General features: G+C 39.5%; 1 protein-coding gene across 1 annotated transcript in view; it reads right to left on the bottom strand.

Moving 5' to 3' along the window:
* Nucleotides 1-8,772: 8,772 nt before the first annotated feature.
* LOC122236320 (ankyrin repeat domain-containing protein 26-like) overlaps nt 8,773-13,053 on the bottom strand; it is a gene marked incomplete at its 3' end in the record, with an annotated part of 31,527 nt that continues 27,246 nt past the window's right edge. The window contains exons 7-9 of the mRNA XM_042977187.1: nt 12,060-12,132; nt 9,088-9,148; nt 8,773-8,975 (exon numbers count right to left, since the gene is read on the bottom strand). Coding sequence (XP_042833121.1) covers nt 8,773-8,975; nt 9,088-9,148; nt 12,060-12,132 — 337 coding nt within the window. The remainder of the gene's footprint in view (nt 8,976-9,087; nt 9,149-12,059; nt 12,133-13,053) is intronic.

Below are 13,053 nucleotides of genomic sequence, written 5' to 3' on the forward strand. Positions count from 1 at the left end.
ATACAGGGTTTTGAATCCCAGCTCAGTACTCAGGTGGCACAGGGGACTGTGCAGCAAGGCAAGCCGGCTCCCCAGGCTATTCCGTGAGGATAGCCTAAACAGTGAGTTTTGAGACACCTCGTGTGGGCAGGATAGATGGGGTGTCGCCATGTCTCTCCCCATGACCAACATCGTGGGGCTTCAGGGAATGGACAGTGAGCCTCAGTGAAGGCAGGCCCATTACACCAAACCCTGACACTCTGTGCCTCGTAACTGCTTCTCTATAGGAGTGAGACTGACACTGATGGGACCAGATAGCCCCTGCTCTAGACCAGCACAGCCACCAGTCCCAGGCACCAAGAGACAACTCTCCTCCGGTTTTCTATCTTAGTTTGTTTGTTTGTTTGTTTTCGTTTGAGTTATTATTCTTTTGTCTTTCCTTTTCTTTTTTTATGTTTATTTCTTTATTTTGAGAGAAAGAGTGAGTGATCAAGCAGAAGAGATGCAGAGAGAGGGAGAGAGAGAGAATCCGAGCAGGATCCATGCTCTCACTGCAGAACCTGATGGGGGTTTCAAACCCACCAACAGCGACAACATGACGTGAGCTAAATTCAAGAGTCGGACGCTTCACCTACTGAGCCACCCAGGCGCCCATCTTTTCTTTCCTTTGCTTTACCTTTCTTCTCTTTTCCCTTTTTTCTGTTTCTACTTGCTTCTTTCCTCCTCTCCCTTTGGAAACAGCCTAGTAGTCCCGAGTTGACGTGGGTCAAAGCTAATTATATATCTACATTTATCTCTATATCTTAATATATACCTATATATCTATACATAGATATATCTATAGATATAACAAGGACGGGAGAAGCAGCAGACAGAATCGGTGAAACAGAACATACAATTGTGGACAAAGATGAAGCAGAGAAAAGAAAGGAAGGAAATGACTAGATCACGAGGCATGTATAGAGACCTATGTGATTCGGTGAGATGAAATATTAGCCACATCCTAGGAGTCCCAGAAGAAGAAGAGTGAGAGAAAGGGGCAGAAGGTTTTTTTGAACAACTTATAGCTGAGAGCTTCCCTCATCTGGGGAAGGAAACGGGCATCCAAGTCCTGGCGGCACAGAGATTCCCTTCCAAATCAGCAAACCCAAGTCAACACCACGACATGCCATACCGAAACTGGAAAACTATAAAGATAAGGAGAGGATTCTGAAAGCAGCTAGGGACAAACGGGTCTTACTTGACAAGGGAAGACACATAAGGGTAGCAGCAGACCTATCCAAAGAAACTTGGCAGGGCAGAAGGGAGGGGTAGGAAATGGTCAATGTGCTGAATGGGAACATCTGCGGCAAAGAATCCCTTCCCAGGCAAGGCTGACATTTAGAATAGAAAGAGAGAGAAAGGCTTTCCCTGACAAACAAAACCTAATGGAGTTCATGACCACTAAACCAGCCCTACAGGAGGTCCTAAGGGGCGACTCTGTGAGTGGAAAGCAGCAGACACTGCAAAGGACCAGAGGCCTCACCAAAAGCATGAAACCTTCAGATAACACAAGGACACTAAATTCATATGTTTAACTAATCACTCTGAATATGAATGGACTCAATGCGCCAATCAAATGACACAGGGAATCAGAATGGGTAAAACACAAAACAAAACCAAACAACAAGATCCATCTATATGTTGTCAGCAAGACACTGATTTTAGACCCCAGGACACCTCCAGGTTCAAAGTGAAGGTATGGGGAACCACCTATCATGCTACTAGAAGTCAAAAGAAACCTGGAGTCGCCACACTTCCACCAGACAGACTAGATTTTAAACCAGAGGCTGTAGTAACAGATTCAGAAGGGCATTGGGTCATAATTAAGGGGTCTATCCATCAAGAGGAGCTAACAATTGCAAATGTTTATGCCCCCAAAGTGAAACGCCCACACATATGAATCGATTACTCACAAACATGATTAAATGTATACATACAAATACCATGATTGTAGACGACTTTAAGACTCCACTCATGGCAAAAGGCGGATCGTCAAGGCAGAAAATCAGTAAGGAAACACAGATCCAATGTGTCATTGGACCAGATGTATTCAGATATACATAGATATATATTGGCCTTAATATATACATTTATATACATGAGTATCAACACCGATATCTTGAGATCCTTTTCATCCAACAGCAGTAGAAGCACATTCTTCTTAAGTGCACATAGAACATTCTCTAATATAGATCACATCCTGGGTCACAAACAGCCCTCCACAAATATAAAAGGATTGAGATCATACCATGCATATTTTCAGATCACAGCGCTCAGACACTTGGAATCAACCACAAGAACAAAAACCCGAAAGCCTCCAAATGCATGGACGTTACAGAACTTCATACTCAAGAAAGAATCGGTCCACCAGGCGATTAAGGAAGAAATTGAAAACCACATGGAAGCAAATGAAAATGAAAAAACGCAATCCAAACCCTTTAGGATGCAGCAAAGGTAGTCATTATAGGAAAATATATTGCAATTCAGGCCTATCTCCAGAAGCAACGATGGTCCCAAATACAGAAACTAACTTCACTCCTAAACGAACTAGAAACACAGCACAAAGACAGCCTAACGTCAGCAGAAGTAGGGAAACAAAAAAGAGTAGAGCAGAAAGAAATCCTATAGAATCCAAAAACAAGGTTGCAAACATCAATCAATCTAAGAGATGTGTTTTTTTAAATAAACAAAATTGATAACCCCCTAGCCACACTTCTCAAAAAGAAGAAAGACAGGCCCAAACAGATAAAATCACAAATGAAAGACGAGAGATCACAACCAACACCACAGAAATACAACAAGGATCCAAGGATACTATGAAAAAGTATATGCCAACAACCTGGACAAACTGGAAGACATGGACAAATTCCTAGACACCCACACACTACCAAAAGCCAAACGGGAAGAAATAGAAAACGTGATCAGACCCATAACCCGTGAAGACATTCAATTAGTTATTAAAAATCTCCCAACAAATAAGAGTCCTGGGCAGGATGGCATCCCAGGGGAATTCTACCAGACCTTTAAAGCAGAGTTAATTGTTCTTCTTCTCAAGCTGTTCCAAAAAAATAGAAACAGAAGGAAAGCTTCTGGACTCCTTCTATGAAACCAGCATTACGTTGATTTCCAAAACAGAGACCCCACTAAAAAGCAGAATGACAGGCCAATGTCCCTGATGAAAATGGATGCAAACCTTCTCAACAAGATACTAGCAAATGTAATGCAACAGTATATTAAGAGAATGATTTGCCAGGATCAAGTGCAATTCTTTCCTGGGCAGCAGGGCTGGTTCAATATTCACAAATCAATCAACATGGCACGTCCCATGTAGAGAAGAAAGGATAAGAACCATATGATCCTGTCAATAGATGCAGAAAAAGCATTTGACAAAATACAGCACCCTTTCTTAATACAACCCTCAAGAAAATCGGATAGAAGGAATAGACCTTCAAACCCTAAAAGCCACATATGAATGGCCCACAGCTAATAGCCTCCTCCATGGAGAAACACTGAGAGCTTTTCCCCTGAGATCAGGAACATGAAGGGATTTCTACTCTCACCACTGTTGCTTAACATAATGTTGGAAGTCCTAGACTCAGACATCACACAACAAAATGAAATAAAAGGCATCCAAGTTGGCAAAGAAGAGGACAAATTTTCATAGTTTGCAGATGACATGATACTCTATGTTGACATCCTGAAAGCCTCCACCAAAAAACTGCTAGAATGGATACATGCATTCAGCAAAGCTGCAGGATAAAAATCAATGCACCCAAATCGGTTGCATGTCTATACACCAATCATGAAGCATTAGAAAGAGATATCAAAGAATCGATTCCATTTACCACTGCACCAAAACATTAAACACCTAGCATTAAACATAACCAAAGAGGTAAAAGATCTGTATGCTGAAAACTATAGACAACTTATGAAAGAAACTGAAGAACACACAAAGAACCCGGAAAATATCCCATGCTCATAGACTGCAAGAACAAACATTGTTAAAATGTCAATACGACCCAAAGCAATCTGCACATTCAATGCAATCCCAAACAAAATAACAGCAGCATTCTTCACAGAACTAGAACAAACAATCCTAAACTTTGGAGAGAACCACAAAAGACCCAGACCAGAACAACCAAAGTAAGGTTGAAAAAGAAAACCAGAGTGGGGGAGTCATCACAATCCCGGACTTTAGACTGTACTACAAAGCTGGACCCCTCAAATGCATGGTATTAGCTCCAAACAAGCACAGAGGCCAATGGAATAGAATAGAGAACCCAGAAATGGGCCCACAGATGTGTGGCCAACTAAGCTCCAACAAAGCAGGAAAGAGTAGCCAATACAAAAAAGACAGTCTCTTTAGCTAATGGTGCTGGGAGAACTGGACAGCAACATGCACAAGAGTGAACCTGGACCACTTTCTTACACCTTACACAAACATAAACTCCAATTCATGAAAAAGGTAACCGTGAGACAGGAAACCATCAAAATCCTAGAGGAGAAAACAGGCAACCACCTCTCTGACCTCGGCTGCAGCAATTACTTACTTGACATGTCTCCAAAGGCAAGGGAAAATAAAAGCAAAAGTGAGTTTTGGGACCTCATCAAGATACAAAGCTGGGGGGTGCCTGGGTGGCTCAGTTGGTTAAGCGTCCGACTTCGGCTCAGGTCACGATCTCGCGGTCCGTGAGTTCGAGCCCCACGTTGGGCTCTGGGCTGATGGCTCAGAGCCTGGAGCCTGCTTCCAATTCTGTGTCTCCCTCTCTCTCTGCCTCTCCCCCGTTCATGCTCTGTCTCTCTCTGTCTCAAAAATAATAAAATAAACATTAAAAAAATTAAAAAAAAAGATACAAAGCTGGACACACTAAAGGCAACAATCAACAACTTTAAAGGCAACCAACGGAATGGGAGAAGATATGTATTTGCAAATGGCATATCACATAAAGGGTTAGGATAAAAAAGTCTATAAAGAACTTGCCAAACTCAACACCCCAAAACCAAGTAAGCGAAGAAAGGGGCAGAGGACGTGAATAGACAACTTTTCCAAAGAAGACATCCAGATGGCCAATGGACACATGCAAAGATGCTCAACATCATGCATCATCCAGGAAATACAAATCAAACCCCACTGGGATAACACCTCAATCAGTCAGAGTGTGGTGGTGAAATTCACACTTCTGGAAATAACAGATGTTGGCGAGGATGTGGCGAAATGGGAACCCTCTTGCACTGTTGGTGGCAATGCAAACGGGTGCAGCCACTCTGGAAAGCAGTGTGGAGGTTCCTCAAAAAAATTAAAAATAGAATTACCCTACAACCCAGGAACAGCACTATTAGGCATTTATCCAAAGGATACAGGAGTGCTGATTTGTAAGGGCACATGTACCCCAGAGTTGATAGCAGTTCTATCAACGATCGCCAAATTATGGAAAGAGCCCAAATGTCCATCAACTGATGAATGGCTAAAGAAGAGGTGGTGGTCTATCTACAATGGAATAATACGACTTGGCCATGAAAAAGAATGGAATCTTGCCATTTGCAACACTGTGGAAGCAACTGGAAGGTATGATGCCAAGTGAAATAAGTCAGTCAAGAGAAAGATATCGTATGTTTTCACTCATAAGTGGAATTTGAAAACTTCACACAAGATCATAGGGGAAGGGAAAGAATAAATAGTTACAAATACCTAGAGGGAGGCAAACCATATGACGCTCTTAAAAGACAGAGAACAAGCTGAGGGTTGATGGGGGTGGGGAGATAAGGGGGTGGAAAAAAGGGATGGTGGGCATTGAGGAGGGCACATGTTGGAATAAGCCCTGGGGTTATCCGGAAGTGATGAATTCCAGGAATCTACTCCCTAAGCCAAGACTACACTGTACACACTATATATTCCCTTATTGGACACTAAATTGTCAAATAATAAAAATAAAGAATAAATAAAGAATAATAATGAAAACAGGGGAGGGGTGCCTGGGTGGCTCAGTCAGTTAAGTCTCCGACTTTGGCTCACGTCATGAGCTCTTGGTTCATGACTTCAAGCCCCGCATCAGGCTCTCTGCTGTCAGCACAGAGCCTGCTTTGGTCCCTCTGTACGCCTCTCCCTACCCCTCCCCTTCTCCCTCACTTTCTCTCTCTCAAAAATAAACAAACACTAAAAATATTCTTAAGGAGTAAAAATAATACAATCACAAAAGCAGGGGAAAAAAAACATGAGATTCAAGATTTCAACTCTATATTTCAACAGTAGTTTTAAGGATGTAAAATATGCTTTTACTAATATACACAAATAGTCATTTCTGTAGTGAATAGCATTAAGAGTCATAAAAAGTTTTAACTGTGAAACACTAATTCAGGATTTTATAAGAATACTGCTTTTTAGTAATTAATCTTGGGACGCCTGGGTGGCTCAGTCAGTTGCACATCCAACTCTTAGTTTCAGCTCGAGTCATGATCCCAAGGCCGTGGGATCAAGCCCTGCATCAGGTCCACACGAAACATGGAGTCGGCTTGCGATTCATATTCTCCCTCACTCTCTCTCAAAAATCAACATTAAAAAAAATAGTAAAACGAATGAAAAAGTTAATCTTAAGGGACAAGATTTAAAGTATAGAAGAGAAATACAGGATTACAGAATTTTGAGCCATTTTCCAGCACTACCACGAGGTCTAAGAAAAATATAAAACCCGATTTTAAACTTCATATAGTTTTATTATTCCACTGGGAACAGCATATGAAGAGCTCTAATTTCCTATCTACACCATATAGGAAGGTGGTTAAAGACCCAAGAAGGAATCTAGCATTAAGCAACTAATATATTTATGATCATCCAATTTGAAGATTTTAAAGTCTTCAAATACATGTTTGATTATCAAGGAAGACTGAACATTCCCAGGAGGAAAGAAGAAAGGGACCAAAAAAAGAAAAAAAAAAACAAACTCAGCAGTCTTTCTCAGTTTTAGACATGAAAGAATAATTTACATGCTAAGTTGAACAACTATGAATACTAAAGTTTCCCCTGAATAATATAAAATGTATCTTGGGGTGCTTGGGGGACTCAGTCGGCTAAGCATCCGACTTCAGCTCAGGTCACGATCTCATGGTTCCTGAGCTCGATCCCCGCATGTCAGGCTCTGTGCTGACAGCTCAGAGCCTGAAGCCTGCGTCAGATTCTGTGTCTCCCTCTCTCTCGGCCCTTCCCCCACTCATGCTCCATCTCTCTCAAAAATAAATCAATATTGTTTTAAAAATGTATCTATTGTCGGAAATATTCAAAAAAGTAAAAATCACCTCCTACAACGAATTTTGCATACCCTCTTGGCAACCTTTCATTCCTTATGATTCTGTCATGACAAAGAGTTCATATTAGACAAAAATTTATACATGTTGAGTTCATTCATTTGAAATGTGTGTATGTGTCTATTCTATGCAGATACTATTAAAACAAGAGTGGCACCTGGGTGGCTCAGCTGGTTAAGCGTCCAACTTGATTTGGGCTCAGGTTATTCAAGTTCTGTGTCGGGTTTGACACTGGCAGCACAGAGCCTGCTTAGGATTCTCTCTCTCTCTCTCTCTCTCTCTCTCTCTCTGCCTCTGTCTTACTCTTTCTCTCTCTCAAAATAAAGACTTGAAAACTCAAAATTAAAAAAAGATAATTCAGAATGCAGAAAACATATTTTATATATTTTTTTCTTTCAGAGTGTGGCAGCTTAAGTGGCACCTGGGTAGCTCAGGCAGTTAAGCATCTTGATTTGGGCTCAGGTCGTCATCTTGCAAACTGGTTTGTGAGTCTGAGCTATGCATCGAGCTCTGTGCTGACAATGAAGAACCTGTTTGGGATTCTCTCTGTCTCTCCCCTCTCTCCCTGTCCCTACCCTGCTTGCTCTCTTTCTCAAAATAAATAAAGAAGCTAAAAAACAAAAAACAAATTCAGTGTTGCAGCTTCAAATTTAGTTTTTCATTTCATGGATAAAGAACCTTATTTACATCACCAGAAATTTTATTTAATGAAAAGAATAAATGTTTATTTCCTCTCTTTCTACTCAAAAAGACCTAAAATATACCAAGATTATACCACACAATAGGTTACCTTAGAAACCCCAAGAAAGACAATAGCCAAAAAGTGAAAATTCGCAATCAACCTGGTATGGACTAAAACAGATTTCACTTTGCATTCCTTAGAAACACAGGTTTTGCTAAACTAAATCTAGGATATCACCTTTATTAAACTGAAATGTAAGGGCAAAAATTTCTTTCGGTTCTTCAAAGAAATCAGCTGTAAGTCATTCAGAAGAGTCTAAGTATTTTTTGGTTGTTACCTGGCTTTTTTTTTCTTAATTTGCACTGAAAATATTCCCTCCCACATTTTATAATTTAAAGAGCATCTTCTCTGCCTTAATCCCACTATTGCTGCTGTGATTTTATGATACTTTCTCTCAACTCTTCATACTTTAAGTTCAACTCGCCCTTCTAAAATGAATTCTTCCCCTTCACCCCCCTCCTCATCTTCATATGCATCGAGCTATTCTTTCCAGCTGCCTTCTCCTTCTTTGCTTCCATAAAGGCATACCCGAGATTTGTCTACTCCCACCAAACTTTCTAAATTTCAATCCTGTACCTTCCTCTCTGTTGTCATTACACTGATTTCTATTATGATCTTGAGGACTTCCATTTCTTCCTAAGATCCTTTTCATCATTATAAGGAGCAAGAGGATGGTACGGGTGGGGGCAGTATAAAACGAAACAACTTACATTTGCAAGACCAAGGACAGCTAACGTCTTGAGAGAAGGTTTCAGAAGAGATTTAGATGATGGTAAAACAGGAACAGGATCGCCATAAACTCTGACTGGTGGTTTGGAAAGAGTTTCAGCCATATCTTTATTTTCAGAATCAGGATTGCTGTCCTCAGATAAGGTTCCACCTTCTGGTTTCACAGTGCCACGTTTTGGTTTCACTTAGTAGAAAACAAAGTAAAGAGGACATGAAAATATCTGTAACTTCAAATTAGTGAATAACACAAGAATGGACAAGAATTAGTGAATAATACAAGTCTTCCAATAGCTTACTGTTTTTAATGAATTGCCAAGAAGAATGCAGTAGCTTTGCTATGCGTGATTTCGGGACATTCTAGAAAAGAATTAATAGCTTTAAGGATTACAAGAATCCAATTCGATAAAATCATTGTAATATTCACCATTACCAAATGAGCACCATTACACAAGGAACACAGGCTTTGGAATCATTCAAATGTAGATTCACATCTCAGTTATGCCGTTAACTATTTATTACCAGTCTCCATTTCCTTATGTGGTGAGGATTAAAAGAGATCTCATAAGTAGTCCCAAATGTTACTCGCCGTACCTGTAACTGATTAATATCGGGTAAATACTTTACCAAAGTAACCTCAGATAAACATTGAACCCTAGGTAATTGAAAGCATGTTGAAAAAACTAACACTAAGAAATTTAAATATGTTATCTTGTGAAGTGTTTGCATGATTTATACTGGCATGAACTATCTCTTGTAAGAGAAAATATACAAACTTACTCTTCAGTAGTATCTTATGTTGGTAAGTTGGAATTTCAAACAGTTTAAGTGGCTTATGTTTCTCAAAACACTAAATACAAATAAGACTATTTAAATGTAGCTCCTTCTGGGACTCCTGGGTGGCTCAGTCAGTTAAGTGACCCAGTTTTGATGTCAGCTCAGGTCATGAACTCACGGTTAGTGGGGTTCAAGCCACACATCGGGCTCTGTGCTGACAGCGTGGAACCTGCTTGAAATTCCCTCCTTCCCTCTCTGTCTGCGCCTCCCTACTAGCACTTGCTCATTCTCTCTCTCTCTCCCTCCCTTTCCAAGAGAAATACAAACACTACAAAAACATTTAGCTCAGCTCCTTCCAAGAAAGAGAAAAAAGAATAATAAACCTTGTGGGGCAATGAGTCATGGATGAAAACCACACACAGACAGAATTCCATAACCAATATGTTGACAATGGAGTTGACAGAAAGTGATGTACTAAAAGAACAGACACTAAAGAAATGTTTTCTGCAAGGAAATATTAGGGTAGGGGAAACCATTAAAAAAGAGCATGGTGGTGAGAACACATAGGTGGCTCAGTCAGCTCAGCGTCCAACTTCAGCTCATGAGTCATGATCTCACGGTTTGTGGGTTTGAGCCCCACATTGAGCTCTGTGTTCACAGCTCCGAGCCTGGAGCCTGCTTTGGATTCTGTGTCTCCCTCTGTCTCTGACCCTACCCCGCTTGCACTCTGTCTCTCTCGCGCGCTCCATAATAAATAAACTTAAAAACATCAAAAATATCTTTAAAAGCATGGGGGGAGAAGAGGAAAAAAGGAAAAAAAAAATGAGACATGACCAATCAATGAAGCATGAGCTTAAGACAAGGAAGAAAAGGAGAAATGTGAGCAAAATAAGGTAAGTGGAAACAACATACATTTTTCAACAGGTACATAAGTAGGACTGGGAATATACTATGAACAATAGTCTCTTTTAAACCTTTGAAAGATATATATATATATATATATATATATATATATATATATATATATAACCTATACGTAAAACAGAGGCTTTGATTCACAGTATATCCCTAATAATACTGACTTTAATCACACTACAGTTACCGGGTTATAAGTACTGTAATAAATAATTTAATTTTTTTCACTATAAAATAAATTGTTCAATTCCTGGCATCTACCACTTAGTAAAAGCTATAAATTACTACTAGACTAACAAAAGAACAGAAAAAGAGAGGTTCCTAACACATCAACTTTCACTATGGAGAAAGAATTGGGAATGAGAATTCTAGGAAGAAATGGGAACCTTCAAAGGATGTATGTAATGGGACACAGATGGGGTAAGCAAACAAAGGCTGAGGACTTTTTCTCTGCAATTCTAAGCTCACAATGGGAGGATACTAAAAATATACTGTAACCTTCTTTCTTATGTAACTCCTGATTTCCTCAGTAGAATTCATTTGCGTTTATATGTATTAAACGCTAAAACGGAATGTAAACTGAAGCCTTACTTTTTAAATTCAAATATTTAATTGTGATATATCATGCGTATTTTGTTACTTTTCAAACTCCATTCTACGGAATTCCATTTCCCTACTCATTTATTCACATTGAAAAACCATGACATTGCTTCTTCCAAGCAAGACTTTATTCTAGGAGCTCCAGGAGTCAAACAAGTTTGTTTCCTAACCTCCAGTAGCTTATAATGATGTAGGGGTTTGAAATGAATATTTAAATAAATACCAGATGTCTGAAACTTTAAATTTTAGAATCTGACACAAGGACTAGGAGGAGATAGTTTTCAAAGCTACAGTATGAAAGATTTCTGAAATTAGAAATTTGACAACTTGGCTATGAAGAGCCTCTGCCCATAGAGCTACTCTTTTCAGCAAAATACGTATTCTTCGGGGAGATGCACAAATTTAACTTACTCTTCATGGAGTTATTTCAAAACTACAGGGGAACACTTTTGTAAGGTAAATGTTGAGAAATGATGTAAACATCTAAATTTCAACATTTTCTAATATGATTTTAGTCTAAATGTAGAACAAAGGATAGAGCCAAAGGAAAATCCTGTATCTCACCAAAATAAAACTTGCCCGGGGCGGGGGGCAACCTACAATAGATACTTGGACCCAATCGGGTTTCATTTAGGCATGAGTATTATCAGTCATGTTACTATCACAGTAAGAATCCTTATCCTTAACCAAATGTCACATTTCCTCCATTGTGGGAAAGCTTTTCCTAATATAATTTGACGGTCATTATATATTTTCCAGCCCATTCTTTTATCAGCCTCCACCTGTAGGATTTACCAAAGTACAACAAAACAAAACAAAACATTCAACGCGTCATGTATCTGTAAAGTGGTTTGTTCTTGCCAACTTTCCATGACACACATAAAATGATGATACACAGTCTCCTCTTAATTTTCAGAGTAAATAAGGGAGAAAACTAAATTCAGAGCAGGAAAGTGAGTTTCACAGGAGGGTACTTTACCTTGGTACCAAAATCTAAGTCTTGTCTAGCTGATGTAGACCATGAATCATCAAGACCAGGTTTGTCGGAAAGCCTTTAGAGCAAAAATATACAACAAAAACATGTTCATTTATTTTAAAAGAAAATTTAAAAAATTAAGTGAAAGGTCAGCTATCTGTGTATTAAACCACGTTTCTTGGTATAATTAAAAGTTGGCCTCTGGTTTTTTTCATTAAGTTTTATTATAATTCCAGTAATAATAGCATCCAGTGTTATATTAGTTTATTAATATAGTGATTCACCAACTCCATACTCACCCCATGCTCATCATGACAAGGGCACTCCTTCATCCCCATCACCTCTTTCAGCCCTCCCACCACTCACTTCCTCTCTGGCAACCATCTGTTTGTTCTCGGCAGTTAAGAGCCTATTTCTTGGTTTGTCTCTCCTTCTTTTTCTCCTTTGCTCATTTGTTGTTTCTTAAGTGCTACATGAGTAAAATCATATAGTATTTGTCTTTCCCTGACTTTCCTTAACATACTGCTCTCAGGCTCCATCCAGGTCATTGTAAATGGCAAGATTTCATTGTTTTATGGTTGAGTAATATTCCAGGGTGTGTGTGTTTGTGTGTGTGTGTGTGTGTGTGTGTGTGTATGAAAAACATATAAACACACAGATACATACATATAGAACTTCTCCATTCACTCAATTGTCAATGGACGTTTGCGCTGGCTATTAGAAATAATGCTGCAATAAACACAGGGGTGCGTGTGTCCCATGGAATTCGTGTTTTTTGTATTTTTTTTGGTTAGTATCCAATAGTGCAATAACTGGATCATAGGAGAGTTCTCTTTTTAATTTTTTGAGGAATCTCCATACTGTTTTCCAGAGGGGCCGCACCCATTTGCATTTCCACCAACAGTGCAAGAGGTTTCCTTTGTCTCCACATCCTCGCAAACACTTGCTTCTTGTGTCTTGGAGTTTAACGATTCTGACATGTGTGACATGGTATCTC

The sequence above is a fragment of the Panthera tigris genome (assembly GCF_018350195.1).
Source record: "Panthera tigris isolate Pti1 chromosome F3 unlocalized genomic scaffold, P.tigris_Pti1_mat1.1 chrF3_random_Un_scaffold_81, whole genome shotgun sequence".
In the NCBI taxonomy this organism is placed as follows: Eukaryota; Metazoa; Chordata; class Mammalia; order Carnivora; family Felidae; genus Panthera; species Panthera tigris.